At 45.9% G+C, this 20,471-nt stretch overlaps 1 protein-coding gene across 1 annotated transcript in view; it reads right to left on the reverse strand.

The window, feature by feature from the left end:
* HERC2 (HECT and RLD domain containing E3 ubiquitin protein ligase 2) overlaps positions 1 to 20,471 on the reverse strand; it is a 227,857-nt gene that overhangs the window by 105,751 nt on the left and 101,635 nt on the right. The window contains exons 33-44 of the mRNA XM_011981498.1: positions 20,291 to 20,427; positions 20,022 to 20,173; positions 19,234 to 19,425; positions 12,794 to 12,981; positions 11,558 to 11,750; positions 9,609 to 9,791; positions 6,775 to 6,956; positions 5,806 to 5,953; positions 5,535 to 5,731; positions 5,200 to 5,430; positions 3,904 to 4,042; positions 2,481 to 2,624 (exon numbers count right to left, since the gene is read on the reverse strand). Coding sequence (XP_011836888.1) covers positions 2,481 to 2,624; positions 3,904 to 4,042; positions 5,200 to 5,430; positions 5,535 to 5,731; positions 5,806 to 5,953; positions 6,775 to 6,956; positions 9,609 to 9,791; positions 11,558 to 11,750; positions 12,794 to 12,981; positions 19,234 to 19,425; positions 20,022 to 20,173; positions 20,291 to 20,427 — 2,086 coding nt within the window. The remainder of the gene's footprint in view (positions 1 to 2,480; positions 2,625 to 3,903; positions 4,043 to 5,199; positions 5,431 to 5,534; positions 5,732 to 5,805; positions 5,954 to 6,774; positions 6,957 to 9,608; positions 9,792 to 11,557; positions 11,751 to 12,793; positions 12,982 to 19,233; positions 19,426 to 20,021; positions 20,174 to 20,290; positions 20,428 to 20,471) is intronic.

The raw sequence follows: 20,471 nt of genomic DNA on the forward strand, positions 1-20,471 counted from the left end.
CGCCCCCGCGGACAGACAGGCCTGTGGAACCGCTCACACCTCACCCCCCCGGCCCCGCGGACAGACAGGCCTGTGGAACCGCTCACACCTCACCGCCCCCGCGGACAGACAGGCCTGTGGAACCGCTCACACCTCACCCCCCCGGCCCCGCGGACAGACAGGCCTGTGGAACCGCTCACACCTCATCGCTCCGGGCCTTGCGGACAGACAGGCCTGTGGAACCGCTCACACCTCACCGCTCCGGGCCTTGCGGACAGATAGGCCTGTGGAACCACTCACACCTCACCCCCCCGGCCCCGCGGACAGACAGAGGCCGGTGGAACCGCTCACACCTCACCGCCCTGGGCCCCGCGGACAGACAGAGCTACCTGCATTCGCTTCCTCTCCTCATCCAAACTCCAGAGAGCAATGATCACAGAAAAGAACTTCCCCCCAAAACACTTAGCATAATGTCTTTCAATAGTAGGTGATCAAAAAACGTTTGTTTTTTTCTATTAAAAGTGACACAAGCTCATTCTAGAAAACTAAATATAGAGAAATATAAAGAAAATAAAGACAGCCAAAATTCCACCAGAGATTACTGTGTCACTATTTTGCTAAACAGATGAACTATGGCATATCTATAAACGGATACACATAGCAATGTGCTTTTCTGTTACTTATCATTTTCATGTTTCCATGGCACTAAACATATACAGCTAGCCCTCAATAGCCATGGGTTCTTCATCCAAAGATTCAACAAACCACAGATCAAAAATATTCAGAAATAAGTAAAACAATTCTTAAAAATACAAATTTTTTTAAAAAAATAGTTAACAACTATTTACATATCATTTTATTTATTTATTTACTTATTTATTGAGACAGAGTCTCGCTCTGTCACCCAGGCTGGAGTGCAGTGGCGCAATCTCGGCTCACTGCAAGCTCCGCCTCCCAGGTTCAGGTCATTCTCCTGCCTCAAGACTCCCGAGTAGCTGGGACTACAGGCACCCGCCGCCACACCCAGCTAATTTTTTGTATTTTCAGTAGGGATGGAGTTTCACTGTGTTAGCCAGGATGGTCTTGATCTCCTGACCTTGTGATCCACCCACCTCAGCCTCCCAAAGTGCTGGGATTACAGGTGTGAGCCACCACACCCGGCCTACATATCACTTATATTTTTAAAGTATTTGGGAGAATGTGCATAGGTTATATGCATATACTACACCATTTTATAGAAAGGCCTTAAGCATTAGTGAATTCTGGTATAACTGGGGGTCTAGGAACTCATCCACATGGATACTGAGGGAAGACTCTATTATGTACCATCATTTTGAATGGCACCAAGATATTACACTGTATGGATACACAATGTAAGAATGGGTATTTTGGTGTCTACAGTTTATCAACATAAAAACAATACCAAAAAGGAGGCCATAACGACATTGCTGAATACATTATTTACTTATTTTTTTGAGACAAGGTCTCACTCTGTCGCCCAGGCTGGAGTGCAGTGGCACAATTGCACTCCGCACACACTGCAACCTCTGCCTCCCAGGTTCAAGCGATTCTCCTGCCTCAGCCTCCCAAGTAGCTAGGATTACCGGCATGGGCCACCACTATGTCCCGCTAACTTTTGCTTTGTTTTTTTTCTTTTTTTGAGACAGAGTCTCCCTCTGTCCCCAGGCTGGAGTGCAGTGGTGCGATCTTGGCTCACTGCAAGCTCCACCTCCCGGGTTCACGCCATTCTTCTGCCTCAGCCTCCCGAGTAGCTGGGACTACAGGTGTCCGCCACCATGACCGGCAAACTTTTTGTATTTTTAATAGAGATGCAGTTTCACCATCTTGGCCAAGCTGGTCTCGATCTCCTGACCTCGTGATCTGCCCACCTCAGCCTCCCAAAGTGCTGGGAGTAGTCATGAGCCACCATGCCTGGCTGGTGAACATATTATCTTTACATGCCTCTTCGTGTGATAAAGTCCCACAGAATGACTTGCTGTATCAAAGTATATAAACACATACCTACATGTATGAATTTCAAAGTCCGTCTCATTTCTTCAGACGCTTATCAGATGGCTACACCAACTGAAATTCCCAGCAGCAGCGTGTTCATGGAGTGCTGCTTCATGTGCATCTGAAGAACCAGCGTAGGTTCTTCTTGTTACAATACAGGTTCTGTTTCTATGGTCTGGGGTGCAGCCTGGGAGTCTGCATTTCTAACACATACCCGTGTGCCATCAATTTTGCTGACCCATGCACCAAACTTTAAAGAAGGCATGAAAATACCTTTTTCCCTCCCCACCCACCAGATGCCCTCTGTCTTGTCTTATAAGATGACGATGACAATTTTATCCACAGTTGGTGGTTGCTAGGCAGGCCACTTGTCTTTCTTGTATATTTATAAGCCATCTATGTCCTTTTTTATGAACTGATTGTTCACATCCTTTGTCTACTTTCTACTGCCTTTCTTATAAAGCTTTAAGAACTTTTTAAAAAGATACCTGCATGAACAGTTCCAGTTTCCTGAACAGCTGGCTGAGACAGGATCTGCCGCAGTTTATCCTGGTGGGAGAGCAGCGCCCGACCTGCTTTCAGGATGTATAGCTTCAACTGCTGGCACCGCAGCAGGTCCAGGTCCACTTGTCCTGTGGAAGGAGAGATTCAGTGAGAAGGGCGTGCCCTGCTCAGACTCCCTCAGTAAACCTCCGCTACGTGGCAGTGAGTAACATTCTGCCCTTCAGGAATCCGCCCACCACACACTGTCTGTGACAACGGGCTCGCCTTTCCCAGTGTTACACTCGGCGCTTCTGGGTAAGCACCTTCTGCTTCCTGGGTCTTCCTTCCCTGCTCTCCAGGCACCTAACTTGATGGGACGCAGGATTCAATGGTTATACACAGCACCATGTTAGCTACTATTAATATGAGCAAATGTTCCCCAAGTTGCTGAAGTTTCAGCCGCTTTCACTCTTCTTCTAAGACTCCTCTGAGAGAATCTGTCGGCTCTACTAGCTCTTTAACTGACGAAGATCGCAGCAATGCCCAAGGCTTATCTGATAGCAGACGCCACAGAAGCAGCACAGAGAGCATGGGGTGGGAAGGAAACAGGGCCACAGGTGCCACTCGGGCACTGGCTCGACTTAACTGGCAGACAGGTTTATTCACCACAATGGGAAATGGCAGCTACTAGAGAAGGTCAGCTGAATTTCGGACGTGCTGCGATTTACATGCACTGCACCTCCAAGCAGAGATGTGAATGGGAGATCCAGAGTTGAAAGTGCTTACATCATAAATGCTAAAGCAGCAATCGTAGGTCTGTGGGAGCAAGAGGGGAGAAAACTCAAGAAGGGTGGGCAGAACATGCCACAGTTATGGGTGAAGCCACGAGAACGTCCAGGATATAAAGAACAAGCAGAGAGAAGAACTCCCTAGGAACACAGAAAGAAACTCGGGAGAGCTGCATTCTAGACCCAAAGGAAGGCAGAGCCAAGCAAGGCTACAGTCTCAGCCACTCTGAATGCCACAAGCAAGCCAGGTGGCTTCCAGGACAGAGGCCCCTGGATCTGGCAGGGAACAGGCCATGAGCCATGGTCCAACAGGGTGACTGGGCCACAGGGCCCTGGGATGGAGGGGAGGAGAGAAGAGGTGAACACAGACTTTTCTTCTGGGATAAAGGGTGACACTGAGAAGAGGGTGTGAGCCATGGGGTTCTTTAAGTGTGGCTCCGAGCATGGTGACGAAGGCTGACTTGAAAACAGTCATTACCACGAACACAGGGTTACACTCCCAACTGCAACTCAACAAATGGTGAGCCCACGTGAACCCCAGGACTTTAGCAGGCCCGTGAACTCACTCGTGAAAGAACACTGTACAAACAACATGAATTTAAGACGGCAGCTATTTCATCAAGCAGCACCATGTACTGACCTGTAAAGGCCTGTTTAGTAGATTTCTTTATTTTGTGCTTTTCTAACTTGCTTCCAGCGAGGTTCACCAACTGAGCCCAGACAGACAGCATGGGCTCTGTGAAGGGCAGGTTGTTTACATTAAAGGCCACAGCAGGGAGCTGGAGAGGACACAGAAGCTGTCAGCATGCGGCCAATATGACTAACAAATGAAACGTTCTGAAAGTCATCAAAACCATGGGCTTAATCCTGAAATGCCACACATACCCATAAGCCTTTTTAGAGCTGAGAATAATCATTTTTTAAAATGATATTAAAGGCAAGATACAGACTTACACATATAGTAAGTATAATCTACATTAATTTTTCTTTACAAATCTGTCAACAATAATTACATCAGTATGGTGGTTACTATCTTCTCAGGTATTTTCTATATACTTCAAGTTTTCTACAACATGTATATATTCCTATAAAAATAAAAAAGAGTACTTTATAGAAAATATAGTCAGGCCAGGCACAGTGGCTCACACCTGTAATCCCAGCACTTTGGGAGCCCAAGGCGGGCAGATCACCTGAGGTCAGGAGTTTGAGACCAGCCCGGCCAACATAGTGACACCCTGTCTCTACTAAAAATACAAAATTAGCCAGGCGTGGTGGCACATACCGTAATCCCAGCTACTCAGGAGGCTGAGGCAGGAGAATTGCCTGAACCTGGGAGGCAAAGGTTGCAGAGAGCCGACAAGATCGTGCCATTGCACCCCAGCCTGTGACAAGAGCAAGACTCTATCTCAAAAAAAAAAAAAAAAAAAAAAAAAGAAAAAGATATAGTAAGATTGCACTTGGGCTACATGAAAATAATGTAAATGGCTCCTTCTCTCTGTGCATCCCTGATTCACAGGTTGACAGTAGCTGCTACATTGTCATGTCACTCAAAACAACTATGCATTTTCTACATGAAGAAAGGTTTTTTTTTTTTTAAGGAAACATGTTTAAGTTTTTTTAAAACTTGAGTTGTTCAATAAAAAGTGAACTTCATAAATTCACATTTTAAAATAATTAGAACTACCTCATAGATGCACGGTACCTTCTAGGTTGCTAAAGCCCTTGTGTCTCTGAGGCTGAAACACACGCGAACCACTGCTTTAGGTGCCCTGTGAGACAGGCCCTGCTTACCACAGAAGCGCAAGCTCACATAGCTTCCTGGAAGGCAAACTTGAAGTACCAGAATCAAGTTCTTTCAAATGCTAGTGCTGGTGCCCGGTTCTAGCGTAAAGCTGAATCCCCTCATCGTACAGTAACCGAGCACAAGTTCACCTACTGGTTTCAGCTGACTCAGTGGGCACACGCGACACGTCCGCATGTCGGAGAACTGCACGGTGATTCTGCCCTTCGGGGTGATGCGAGTCACGGTGCCTTCTCCAAACTCATCGTGCACAACTTGGCCGCCCAGGCGCAGGCGACCATCGATGCCTCCAATCACAGCCAGGACCGCCATGAGGCCCCCCACTTCAGGGTTCTCGGAGTCGGGGAAGTAGTCCTCTAGCTGGGCCTAGTGCAGACCAAACAGCGAGCTCGACCAGGGACACGCACGGGGCTGCCCAATCCCTACGGGTTTACCATTCAACTAAATTAATTCTGAGCGCACAAACCCACCCCTTCGGAAGGCCTTCCTGCAAAGCTGTGGGTGACGCAGCGGAGCTGGGAGTTGATGTACTTGTTGATGAGCCCGTTCCACTGAGTCAGCGAGTGCAGCGTGCGCAGCAGCGCCACCACCTCCTCCGCCAGTGTGCTGCTGTGCGTGGCGGTCAGCGAGGCCTGCGGGCGCGCCCTGCGCCGCCTGGGCGTGGACTCTGCGGAGGAAACAAGGGGAGGAGCTGCTGCGCCGCTCTTCACCAGGGCACGGGGAAGGGAGACAGTCACCCACCTCTGAGTAACGGCACGTCGGAAGAGCAGGTAGTGAGCAAGCTCCCCAAGAAGCCAAACAGCTTCTCCACAAGGCACTTCATGTCCCTCGCCCTTTCGGTCTTGTCCCATGACGGAAGGACTGCTTGCAATAAATGCACAGCTAAGATCTGATAAAAGACAATTTAAAACGACAAGCATTAAAAAAAAATCTGATTAAGAAACTACAGATTGTTATTTTCTCTTTACCTTTTTTTTTCTTGAGACAGAGTCTCGCCCTGTCGCCTGGGCTGGAGTGCAGTGGCACGATCTCAGCTCACTACAACCCATGCCTCCCAGGTTCAAGCAATTCTCCTTGCTTCAGCTTCCCAAGTAGCTGAGATTACAGGCACCCACCACCAAGCCCAGCTCACTTTTTTTGTATTTTTAGTAGAGAGAGGATTTCACTGTGTTGGCCAGGCTGATCTCAAACTCTTGACCTCGTGATACACCTGCCTCGGCCTCCCAAAGTGCTGGGATTATAGGCATGAGCCACTGTGCCCGGCCTCTCTTTATTTTCTGTTCTCATAATGCAAGCAATCATGTGAAAATTTTGAGATTCATTATTTTACAGCCAGGTAATTACACTCAAGTTGATTAGTGATTAGGATTGTCAGGGACTTTAGAAAAAAGCAACATTACAGATGCATGTGTTTAATTAAAAAAGAATTATTTTTAGTTTAATTCTTAAGACAATTACACTACAAATTCTGTGAAGCAGATGAGTGCGTAGTTGCAGGATTTACCACTGAAGAGAAAAGCAGGTAAGCTAAACGTTAGTGACTTACCAATTATCAAGGACCTCTGCCCCTTGCCTCCAGAAAATCTACCCTGTCACTTCTAGACCCTTTCTGTACTCGTTACTGAATAAAGGCCCCTGACTCTGAGGGCAGCGAACTTCAGTACATGGATGCCTCTCTCAGGGAACTGGTTTTGCCTGGCAGCACATTACCTGCCTCTGCAGCGAGGCGGCAGTGAAGGGTGCATGCCCTTCCACGACCTTCATGAGCAGCGTGATCCACTGCGGGGAGCTGAGGGCGCCGCACACTTGCGGCGTGAGAGCGATGCTCCGCACAAACCCCAGCGTGCACCAGCTCCGGTGCTGCTCCCTGCACACCAGCCTGTTTGGAGAAGCTGCAGGAGGGAAAACAGACATGCTTGGTAACAAGTCCCTAAAGATAAATCCCTAAATGTAAATCCTTGTTTTTTAATCAACTTATTATTTTATTTTCTACAGTAAGCTCCTTTACAAATATATTGCAGTTTGTAAATTAATTCAAATTCAAAGTGAGAAGTGGAAGACGACTTTTAAGTTAGTTCAAGAAACATTTCTGAATTTTTCTTTTTTTTTTTTTAGAGATGGGCTCTCACTATGTTGCCCAGGTTGGTCTAAAACTCCTGGGCTCTAGTGATCCTCCTGCCTCGCCCTCCCGAATAGCTGGGACTACAGGCATTTTTAAAACCTTCTAAGTATGTGTAGTAAAAGTAGTTAGGGAATTTTAGCTATGTATCGTTTCTAGGCAACAGGAAAATGATCTATAATTCAAATAGCAGTTAATTTGCAAGAGTGCATCTATTGTATTTTTTCATTTCGTTTTAAATATCTCCACAATCTTGCTTATATTTAATCTGCACCGTAAGTTTCCAATCTAACTTTACTATATCTGCATTAACAAAAGGAAAGGTTTTCACTAGGTTTACACCATTGGATTGTGGCACAAGTGGGCCCACCTCTGCTCCGCCTGGCTCCAGGACTCCACTACTCCCTGAACGGAGGCTGAGGCTTGGAGGCTGGGCCCTCCTGAGGGACCCCACCCACAGCCCCACAGGACCTGCTCTCGCCTCCCACCTCCCCACCCTGCCCTCAGCTATCCAAGCCTGTGAGGATACCTGCCTTCCTTCAGCACACTCGTATGCGCTCACACACACTCTCACACCCTCATATGCATCCTCATACTCACACCCATACGAAGTTATTCAGACACACCCATGGGCATCCACACACCCACCCTCACACTCTCAGGTGCACTCACACCACTGTCGCAATCACTAACACACACACAACCCCAGTCACACATATGCACACACAACCTAAGATGCAAGCTGACACACACTCCTATGCACTCTCACATACACTTACCCCTCCCAATGCATACAGAAACTCAGATGCACTCACACTCCTAAACACTAGTCACAACCGATTACTCACCCACTCACACCTGTACCCACACACTTGCTCACTTGACACTCACACCTACACTGTTACAACCTCCCACTCACTGACAGAAGCAAAATGCTCACATTCATGCACACGCACTCACAATAACACGTCACTCGTGCTCACACTGACACAAGGCATTCACATTTACACAAATGCTCACCCTCAATCGCACACTTACACTTGTGCCTGCCACCCACTCATACTTCCTCACACTCACCAAGCCTCACTTACACTTCGTCTCATTCACACACCCAGTAATCCCCTCACACTCATGCCTCCCTCGTGCTCACCCTCACACACACACTGGCTCAATGCACTGGCGCTCTCACTCCCACTTCACCTGCCCACTCACATGCTCTCATGGACACACACACACCACTCACATAAATGCATGCATACATATACACACACAACCACACACTACAAACACACCGCCACACTTGCAACACACATGCTCAGCCACTTGCCCATCAACCGCTAAGACACTCACTCTCATCAATAAGTGCGGACACTCTGGCACACCACTAATACACGCATGCTCTCACACAACCTCACACACACTGGAGCATGCCTACATCCTCACCCACACTCACAGGGGCTGTCAGTCACATGCACATTTACCCCACTCCCTCAGTTCACATTTCTCATACTTACACTCCACACACAAACACTTTACGGATTAAACTGTGCCTGTCCCCCAACTTCACATACACTCAGAACCTCAGAATATGATCTTATTTAATGAGGTCTCTGTAGACCTCATTAAGGTAAGAATTTACGTGACATCATGCTGGATTAGAGTCAAACTCAATGAAAGAGTCCTTTCAGAGGCAGAAAAGGACATGCAGAACACAGGGGCAGGGGCCATGTGAAGACGCAGGCAGACACTGGCACAATGCGTCCCCACACCAAGGAAGCCTGGAGCTCCCAGAAGCTGGACAAGGTAAGGAAGGACCTTCCCTTAGAGCCTGTGGAGGGAGCATGGCCCTACCCGCACCTGGATTTGGGACCTCTGGACTCCAGAACTATGAGAGAACAAATCTGTTGTTTGAAACCAGTGTTGTGGGTTGAATTCAGAATTGCAAAATTCACATGTTGAAGTCCAAACCCCTACAGTACCTCGGCAGGTGACCTTGTTTGGAAATAGGGTCGCTGCAGATGTACTTAGTTTGATGAGACTGAATGATGTCCTTATGAAAAGAGGAGATTTGGAGGCGACTCACACACAGGGAGAATGCCATGTGAAGATGACGGCAGAGATCGGGGTGACACCTCTACAAGCCAAAGAACGCTAAAGAGACCAGCAAACTCCACAAGCTGGGGCAGAGCCCTGAAGCAGCTTCTCCCTCACAGCCCCAGAAGGAACCACCCTTGATCTCAGGCTTCCGGCCTCCAGAACCGTGAGAACTACTGCTGTGTAAGCCCCCAGGTCTGCAGTACTTTATTACAGCAGCCACAGGAAACAAATCCACACACATTCACACCCACCCACACTGACACCCAGACACGACAAGCGTGCGGCCCCCAGCGCTGACTCCCTGGGCCCTCAGTCTCTCATTCCATACATGTCTTGTCCGTCGTTCCGCTTTCCACTAACATTCGCAGCAGTCCGCACAAAGTCTTGGTGGCTTCGCTCTGCATGATCTCGGCATGAACTCCGGCAGACAGACAAAGAGTCTGCAGTAAGTTAATAGTGCTGGTAAACATCATCGCAGTGGGGTGAATGTTCCTTTCAGTTTGTTCGGCTTCTAAAAAAAAAATCAAAATAACAAATTATATTCCCAGGTAAAACTGGAAGATAGTCTTGCACATAATTTAATAGCTTTAATATTACATTCTTGTTTTCTTGAAGACTTGAATTTTAGTGCAGTTTTAGGTTCACGCAAAATTAAAAGCACAGAGATTTTTGCGTTCTTTTTTTTCTTTGAGACAGGGTCTCTCTGCTGGAGTGCAATGGCACGATCATAGCTCACTGCAGCTTTGACCTCCTCCCCTGGGTCAAACAGTCCTCCCACCTTGACCTCCCAAACTGTCATCTTTTCTGCTTTGGAAAGGGAAACAGATCTTTACAAGAAAAGATGGAACTCAGGATGCACTAACCGTGCACCCTAATATTTCTGTTCCCATCTTCCTCAAGAATCTTTTAAATAATAATTCTCAAAACAACATTAGCATATAACTCAGAAGCAATAAATGATTCCAAGGTTTCACTTCTTTAGAACGACAACTTATCAAATGTCATGCACTAGTTTCTGATGAGCAGGCTGTGTCCTGGACGAGGACAAAGCACCAGCATCTGTGGAGTGGGGCGACCAGATGCTCGTGCATCCAGTTTGGCTGGCTTTGGGCTGCGGAGATGTGTGGCAAATGAGGCCGCCCTCTGTCACGGGGCCACCCCTGCCCAGGCTCTGACATCCCTATGGGGAAAGGCCACAGGCAGGGAGCCAGACCTGCTTCCCACAGGCGAGGTGGGCTGAGAGGAAGCAGTGCCTGGTGTGAGGCAGTATGCTATAGGCTGGACGCTGGCGGCCAGCACCACAACCACCCTCAGGGATAGGGTTCCAGGTGCCACGTACATCACTCCTAACAGGCCTACGCAGCAGGCAACACTTCTGTTCACACCTGAGGGACCCAGGCCCCAGACGTGATGTGCCGAAGGTGGTGCATCAGGATCTGAGCTGTGTGCTCCGAGCCCAGATGGTCTGCTGTGGCACAGCCTCTTCCAGCCCCCACACCACCTACTCTCTACTGAGTGCACCTTCTAAGGTCTCGTGCTCACTGTCACAGCCGTTTCTGAGCCTGACGACACTGCACCCATGGTGGGCACCGCGGTGCTGGGAGGCAGCCCCAGCCTCTTGGTTGGTCTTACCAAGCCCAGCCATGTGAAGCTTCACATGTCTTTTAGGAACAGGTAAGAAATGTCACGAAACCTCCTCCCACAACCTGGATCTCCTTGGATAGGATCTAGCGTTCTTGGTCCACCCCTGAACTCTCACTTCTACTTCCCTAGAAGCGATAAAGTGCTGACTAACTCCACATTACAGGAAGAGTTCAGAGTCAAGGACCGCAGAGGAAAGGTAAAGGCAAAGGGCAGGCGGAGTGTGCTTGGGCAGGGGCTCTCACTGGAGGAGGAGGCGATGGACCGAGATCGCAGGGCAATGCCACCAGGCCTCAGCTCACTCCCTCAGACGCAGGCTCAGCACCAACCACATGAGACTCGCTGGTGGTGCAGCTGCCCCGGCCTGGCCACCACATTCTCAAAGAGGGGCACATGCACACGTGAGAGGAAAATGCAGGAAGTCAGTTCCAGCCAGATCGTCAGATCCCACAGCCACTCCACGCACGTGCATAAGAGGTGCCCAGGAGCTTATTTAAACAGCAGGCTCCGAGGACAGAGTACCAGCTGCAGGTGCGTCCTGATATCCCATTCTAATGCCCAGATGACAGTGGTGGCAGCCAGCACCTGGACAGTTTATGGGCTGCCTTGGACTAAACGCCTTCCTGAGTCACCCACCAGAGTCGTCCTCTGTGTCCGAGTCCTCTGCTGAGGGCTGTGCAGCGGCCGGCAGCTCTGCCAGCTTGAGGTCATATTTTCCTTCTTTCCCCATCCTGTAGGAGTTGGTGCTGCCCGTGTCCCACTGGACTCTTATCCACCCGTCCTCTCCCAGCTCACCAATCACTCGGCCTAGGCCTGGAGGAGGCCCATCCTGAGAAACCAAAGTAGAGATCAATTAGGAGGGTGTGTGCCCTGCCCTGGTCCTTCCATGGCTCCACCAGACCTGCCACACAGATGTCTCCATATGCCACCCTGTCAGGGACCGTCCCCATACACAGATTTCACCTCTCCTACAAAAAGTGTGCTTGCATCATTTTAAATTAAATGACATAAAATAACGTGCTCATGCTGCTTTACCAAGGAAGTCGGGGAAATCTCATCGCAATTAGGATCCTCTCTGGGTCAATGCAGACACAGGGCTTTACAGCAAGTCCTGACCCCTCAATCCCTCACGGGCCTTGCAAGAGCAGAAACCGGAAACAAGCACCAGCACCTCCACATTCCCTTTTCTTCAGTTTCCCCCGGGCCCCAGGGTGGAAGCTCTGTCTCACTTCTGCGGGAGAAAACTGTTTCTAGGATGGATGCTGCTGTCTCCAGACACTGCTATTTCTAAGATGACTGTGACAAAGCCCGGGCTTACCAGCGTGGCTGAGAAAAGCCAGACAGACCATGGGAAGGTGAACACTGCCCTAACTTAGCTAGGGCTGTGGTAAGTGACTTCCACCGGGGGGTACTGGCAGATTTAGAAGACACCTGCTATGAGGAAAAAAGGAGACACGGCCACAGGCCCATGAGGTGTATCCCTAACTACTGGGCTCGCGGCACTTCGCAGCACATGGCCATCAGCTCACAGGGTCAGCATCTGGGCTTCCTGCCTCAGAGCCTTCACTACACCAACTTTCAGAATGAGATTTACTCTCTTGCTCACTCTCACTCTGGTTCCAGCGACCCATCAAACTGAGCCTCACGCCAGTGAGTTTCCTGAGAAGAGCTGCCTCTCTTTCTGGACTTGATTCTGCTCAGATGCCCTACTTATGATTCCCTACTCTTCAGCTGCTTGGGAATCAGTAACTGTGTCATCTAACAACCACACACGTTCCGGGTTATTCCAATTTCCACCCACCAATATCGTACAGAACTGTGCAGAAGATAACTGACGTGTGGCTAATGTGTTCACATCAAATCTCTGAGTACCTGATCGCCCCATTTCCAGTCCACACCTCTCATGACCCTCGTTCCAATCTTCATCATGGCAGCCAGCTCTGGCCCTGAAACGGGGAGCTGCACAGGAGCCGTTTCCTTCCTCGTTTCTTCCAAAACTGTGGCAGAAGCACCTTGAGCAGAAGCATTCATATCTTCCTCAACGTTGTCACAACTGGGGCCTGACAGAGCGTCAAAAACAGCAGCTGAGCCAACAAGTAGCTACAATGCCCCCTTAATACACACAAAACATTTCAAAAGTACTAATGATCATAATTTTGAAAAATCCATACTATAGGTTTTATCAATTAATATAATACCATGAATATTTTACTGATATAGGATAAACCCAAGATAAATGGAAGGACGAAATACATAAATATGCCAAGAAGATACAAAAGATATTAAAATGCTCAGTAAAGCTACTTTCTCTACTTCTAGGAATTACTCCCCCGAAAAAAGCAAAATAACTGAGTTAGAAAGATACTCATCACATTTTTTTATTAATAGAAAAACAAACATAACTACTTAAATATCTAACAGTGAGAAACTAACAAACTTTAATCACGATTCTGTGCAGAAGACAGCTGACAGCTAGCCAGAGATACCACATCAGACAGGACTGCTGCAGGCTAGCCTTCGGCTGGAGTCTGGATTTCAGGAGGGCTCCCCCATTCCCTAGGTGGTAGGTGTGGTTTGCTGTGCCTCAACTGTCTGTACAGACAACGTGGTCTGTGCTGAAACCTGCTTTCCTTGGTCTGGAACTTGGTACGCGCCAGGCAGGGGGTGCCCGTGTGATCAGCCTTGATGGAAACCCTGGGCCTGGCAATCTCTACCCAGTTTCCTGGCAGACAGCACTTGACATAACTCGGTGCCAGGGCAGTTAAGCTCGTCCTGTGTGGCTCCTGTGGAAGCTTGTACCTGCTTTCCTCTGGATTTTACCCATGTCCCTCTTCATGATTTTGCTCTGCGTCCCTTCACTGTAATAAACTGAGCCCTGAGTACAACTACATGCTGAGTCTTTTGAGTCCCGCTGGCCAACCATCAAACCTGGGGGTGGTCTTGGAGACCCCTGACAACTGGTGCCCTGGATGGCCACAGAGTCATCCACAGCATGAAACAGAAGCTGATCTGCTGTCACCTGAAAGAAGAAAACCTTACCAATGGATTTGAAAATGGGAGATCTAACCCCAGGAAAGTACACTAGATTTTTAACCCCCCTTTTCCCACTTGCTAAACTGAGAGGGGGTAGGAGTGCGGTCCTGGTAACTCCCTTGGTTTTAGTTTTCTCCTCTGGGTAGGAGGGAAAAAGATCCAAACAGTCCCAAAGGTGGGCTTGGGTTGACCAAAAAATGTAAAAAGTTTGTGTTTCCCTCTCCCGTGAGAGTAAAAAAGGATATTCAATTCTCAGGACTGGAGCAAAACTTTACATAAACTAGCAGGGGAAACAGCCTTTCCTTTAGCCTAGCTGCTACTTTGGGGGCCCCAAGAATGGGTCTCAAGGAAGGGACAGGAGTTGCATTACAGGCGAATCTCCCAGGATCCCCTGCGCAGTTATACTGTTAACTCTGTAAAGACTGCCAGTGGCTTGAAGAAATTTGCAACCAAAACTGGGGGAAATTTTTATTTTACATAGCTTTATGTTTTGTGGCTGTTACATGTGGATGTATACATTAAGTTAGTATAAAATATTATATGCTTATAATTTCTTTTTTTTTTTTTTTTTTTGAGACGGAATCTCGCTCTGTCACCCAGGCTGGAGTGCAGTGGTGCGATCTCGGCTCACTGCAACCTCTGCCTCCCGGGTTCACGCCATTCTCCTGCCTCAGCCTCCCGAGTAGCTGGGACCACAGGTGCCCGCCACCACGCCCGGCTAATTTTTTGTATTTTTAGTAGAGACGAGGTTTCACCGTGTTAGCCAGGGTGGTCTTGATCTCCTGACCTCGTGATCCACCTGCCTCGGCCTCCCAAAGTGCTGGGATTACAGGCATGAGCCACCACGCCTGGCCTATAATTTCTTAAATGACAAGAGAGATACCCTGATCAGGGCAAGTTGCAAATATAAACAGATATTCGTAAGATACAACTTCCTTGCTTTTTGCAGCCAGTGGGCCAGATGAAATTTAAACAGATGAATACTATCAACAGAATGAGTCCCCATACTTAATGATTTGTGCTGTCATTTTTACTTATGTAAAAATGCAGACACGCTTTTGTAATTTTTAAATATAACTTTTGGTTGCTAATGAGGCCTTAAGAAATCAGATATAACTCTTACTAGATTATTCTTTTCAGCTAGCTGTAATTCACATATTAAAATATATATTTGACATAATATAACATATAAATATATAAATTAAATATATATATATATAGAGAGAGAGAGAGAGACAGAGACAGACAGAGAGACAGATCAATAGAGAGAGCGATTCCCCCCACCCCCAAGACAGGATTTCACTCTGTCACCCAGGCTGGGGTGCAGTGGCTTGATCTCCACTCACTGCAACCTCTGCCTCCCTGGCTCAAGCAATCTTCCCACCTCAGCCTCCCAGGCAGCTGGGACCACAAGCACACACCACTATGCCCAGCTAATTTTCACATTTTTTTGTAGAGACGGGGTTTCGCCGCATTGCCCAAGTTGCTCTCAAACTCCTGAGCTCAAGCAATCCAGCCGCCTCAGCCTCCCCAAGTGCTAGGATTACAGCCTGGCCTGATATATATTTTTGAATGGATTAATGTGAACTCTAAGACTGATGTGATAAAAAGAGCTTGGGAAAACCTTGCTTTTTCGCTTTGACTTTGACAACTGGCTCTGCAGCATCTCATATTTTAGCCAAAGACCACCACCATAAACCAATCAGATCTAATAGACATATACAGAACATTTCACCAAAAAGAGCAGAATACACATTCTTCTCAAGTATACCACAGAACAGTCTCTTAGACTGACCAGACCATATGTCAGGCCACAAAGTCTCAAATTTTAAACAGACTAAAATCATACAAGTTACCTTCTCCAACCAAAATGGAATGATGAGAAATTAATAACAAAAGGAAAAGTGGAAAATTCACAAGTATATGAAAATTAAACAACACACAGTAAACAATCAGTGGGTCAAAGAAGAAATCACAAGGGAAATTAGAAAATACTATGAGATGAATGAAAACACAACATACCAAAACTTCTGTGCTGCACCAAAAGCAGGGCTAAGTGGGGCAATTGTACTATAAAAGTCTGCATTTACAAAAGACGACCTCAAATCAATAACTTAACTCTGCATCTGGAAGAACTAAAAAAATAAGAACACAACAAAAACCAAAGTTGGGCCAGGTGTGGTGCCTCACATCTGTCATCCCAGCACTTTGGGAGGCTGAGGCAGGTGGATAACTTGAGCCCAGGAGGTTGAGGCTGCAGTAAGTCATGACTGTGCCACTGTACTTCAGCCTGAGGGACAAAGTAAGACCCTGTCTCAAAACAAAAACAAAAACAAAAACAAAAACGTACGAAGCAGAAAGAAGGAAACAATAGAGATTAGAGCAGCCATAAATGAAATAAAGAATAGAAAAATAATCAACAGAACCAAAAGTTCAGTTTCTGGCAAGAACAAAAAAACTGACAAACTTTTAGCTAAATTAAGAAAAAAAGAGGCCAGGCGAGGTGGCTTACAGCGCTTTGGGAAGCTGAGGTGGGCAGATCACGAGGTCAAGAGATCGAGACCATCCTGGTTAACATGGTAAAACCCCATCTCCACTAAAAATACAAAAAAATTAGCTCGCCGTGGTAGTGCGCACCTGTAGTCCCAGTTACTCGGGAGGCTGAGGCAGGAGAATCGCTTGAATCCGGGAGGCGGAGGTTGCAGTAAGCCGAGACTGCGCCACTGCACTCCAGCCTGGCAACAGAGCGAGACTCCATCTCAAAAAAAAAAAGAAAGAAAGAAAAAAAGAGAGAAGATGCAAATAACTAACATCAGAAATGTAAGTGGAGACAGCACTACCAACATAAAAATAAAAAAGATTGTAAAAGAACACTGTGAACAACTGTATGCCAACAAATAAAATAGCCTAGATAAAATGAACGAATTCCTAGAAACATAAATTACCTGAACTGACTCCAGAAGAAATAGAAAACCTGAAAAGACCCATAACCAGTGAAGAGATTGAATCGGTAATCAAATATCTTTCAACAAAGAAAAGCTTAGCTGGTCAACTCTACCAAACATTTAAAGCAAAATTGACGCCAATCCTCAAACTCTTCTAAAAACAGAATACATGGGTACACTACCTAGTTCATTCTATGAGGCCATTATTACCCTGATAACTGTAAAACAATAAAATATTGCTGAAAGAAATTAAAGAGGAAAGAAATAAATGGAAAGACATTCCACATTCAGAGAATGGATGTTAACATTGCTAAGATGGCACTATTCCCCAAAACAATCTACAGATTCAATCCCTAGCAAAAATCCCAATGGTCTTTTTTGCAGATATGGAAAAGCCAGCCTTGATGTTCATATGAAAATGCAAGGGACCCAAAGAAGCCAAAATAATCTTGAGAAAGAAAACACACTTCTCAATGCTAAAACAGTACAAAACTACGATGTTCAAAACAGTGTGGTACCCACATAATTATCGACATATAGAATGTGATAATGTAATTGAGAGTCCAGAAGTAAATCTAAATACCTACAGCCAACTGATTTTTGCCAAGGGTACTGAGAACTTCAGGGAAGAACAGTCCTCAACAAGTGGTATTGAAACAATCAGATAATCAAAAGAAAAAGGTTAGACTCTTACCTCACACAGTGTAAAAAAAATTACCTAAAAATGGACCAAAGATCTAAATATAAGAGCTAAAACTATAAAACTTACAGAAGAAAACATGAGGATAATCTTCATCAATCTTGTATTTGGAAATGGCTTTTTGGATATGATATCAAAAGCACAGATGATAAAAGAAAAACAGATAAACTGAACTTCATCAAAATAAAAAACTTCTGTATCAAAGGAAATACAATCCAGAGAACAGGAGAAAATATCCTCAAATTATATATCTGATAAAGGTCTACAGATCTGTGAAGGTCTAGGATACACAAAATTTTTAAAGAGTCTGAGGACTGGTGTTAATTCTTCTTTATTTGTTTGGTACACTTATATAGTGCATTTATTGATACAATAAAAAGATGACAAACCACCCTATTTAAAAAGGACAAAGGGGCTGGGCGCAGTAGCTCAGGCCTGTAATCTCAGCACTTTGGGAGGCTGAGGCGGGCAGATCACCCGAGGTCAGGAGTTTGAGACCAGCCTGGCCAACATGGCGAAACCCCATCTCTACTAAAAATACAAAAATTAGCCAGGTGTGGTGGTGTGTGACTATAATCCCAGCTACTTGGGAGGCTGAGGCATGAGAATCACTTGAACCCGGGAGGTGGAGGTTGCAGTGAGCCAAGATTGTGCCACTGCACTCCAGCCTGGGCGACAGAGTGAGACTCTGTCTCAAAAAAATAAAATAAAAAATAAGGAGAAAGGGACTTGAATAGACACTTCTCCAAAGAAGATATACAAATGGCCAACAAGCGCAAACATGTAAAGAAGTTCAATCATCATTCATCATCAGTGAAATGCGAATCAAAATCACAATGAGATACCACTTCACACCCACTAGGATGGTCTTAATCAAAAAAAAAAAAAAAAAGAAATCCCACAAAAAATAGTGTTTGTGTTGGCAGGGAAGTAGAGAAACTGAAACCCTGGAACCCTGGAACCCTGTCCACTGGTGGTGGGAATGTAAAATGATACCACACTGTGGAAAAGTTTGGTAGTTTCTTAGTAAGTTACACATAGTTGTACCATATGACCCTGTAATTCCAGTCCTAGGTGTATAATCAAAAGAACTAGAAACAAGTGTTCAAACAAGTATTTGTATATAAACGTTCCTAGCAGCACTATTCACAAGTCAAAAGGCAAAACCAACCCAAATGTCCATCAACAGATAAACGAATAAACAAAATGTTATATATTCATACAAGGAAGTCTTTTTCAGCAATAAAAATAAAGTACTGATATGAAATAACCCAGACACAAAGGCCACAACTGGTATGATTCCATTTATATGAAATATCCAGGATATGCAAATCCATAGACAGAGAAAGCAGATTTGTGACTCCTAGAGGCTGGAGGGCAGGGGAGTCAGGACTGATTGCTAAATGGGGTGCATTTATAGTGACGAAAAAATTCTACAACTAGATGGTGGTGATGCCTCTAGAAAAGTGTGAATGTATTTAATACTGCTGAATTGCGACGTTAAAATGGTACACTTTCTGCTATTTGTGTCTTACCATAATTTACAAAAAGTTAAAAAAAAAAAAAAAAAAAGAAAGAAATCAAAGCAAAATCTTGATGTTTTCCCAAAGGCTCTCAAGCCGGTGCAGACCTACCAATCAGGCGCAGCGCCGTCTGCGTGAGGGCCAGCGTGCCGGAATTGAGCAGGAGGTCGAGGTTGTTTGCACCGTGCTGCAGGGTGAGCATGCTGAGCATCACCAGGAGGAAGCGGGCTTGTGGGATGGTCCCCAGGCTCGGTCCTGACGGGTTCTCATTGGTAATGGTTTGCAGGGGAACCGGCTGGATACCTAATGAGCATTGGCACCTACTTACATTTCTTGTGCATGGATACAAGATACAAGAATAAACGTAATGCAGAAAGCATTGGCGATTACTTTAAACATCTGTTTTTCAGTGGATTTCCACAGTGTGTGCAGCTCTGTCATGCTGCACAATGAGCCTATCCCCTGCACTCCAAACACAGGTCATTCCATCTGTCTACAGGACTTTTAGCATGTTGCTCTCCGAATACCCTGGTGCCCTATTCCATTCCTTCCATTTCAAATATGAAAGTTATGTCTCACTTTTCATCCACAAAACCAATCCAATCAACTCTCTGTTGATGCTCAAACTATCCAGGAAATAATATTAATATAGGACACAGACACTTTAGGGTATGTGGTGATACACATAAAAATGTCAAAATGTAAAAATGTTATACTAGAGTACTTCAACATTGTGTCTCCTGCTAAATTTTAAAGTTTTGTTTAAAATCTGAGAAAGCTGAAATACAAGTACAAAGTAATTAAAGTCTTCTCAAAAGCAAAAATTGGCATTTGCAAGTTTCCACTACACATAATTAAAGCCAAAATATAAAATAACATTGATGCAATTGTTGACTCACCAAGCTCTTTAAATTTGGCATTGGCATCCATCAAAACATTTCGAATGTTCTGAACAGCCCAAGCATACAGCTTGCCAAAGGTGACTTCCAGCAGCATCCGATTAAAAGGGGGGATCAAATCAACATCCTTTAAACAATCAGTAAGAGGTTCCCTTTCAAATAAAGATAAAGAATTTGACTCGGGACACTGCCAGACTTCTAACTACTACAGAACAACATTTTGTTGCCACAGCTTCCTTAATTATGAAAAAAACAGGATAACGTTTTACCCTATATCGATTCCCTCAGGAATAAGTCTTTGCCATCCACAAAACATCGCGTACTGCACAGATGGAAGTAAGAAATTCTTGCTTGCCAGTTTTAAAATTGTATCTATCCCTTCCAGGCGAACCTCTGCTCTCTCCAACTGCAAAATATTAATGCATACAGTTAAATGTTATATACATTACC

Source organism: Mandrillus leucophaeus, unplaced genomic scaffold (assembly GCF_000951045.1).
Source record: "Mandrillus leucophaeus isolate KB7577 unplaced genomic scaffold, Mleu.le_1.0 Scaffold227, whole genome shotgun sequence".
In the NCBI taxonomy this organism is placed as follows: domain Eukaryota; kingdom Metazoa; phylum Chordata; class Mammalia; order Primates; family Cercopithecidae; genus Mandrillus; species Mandrillus leucophaeus.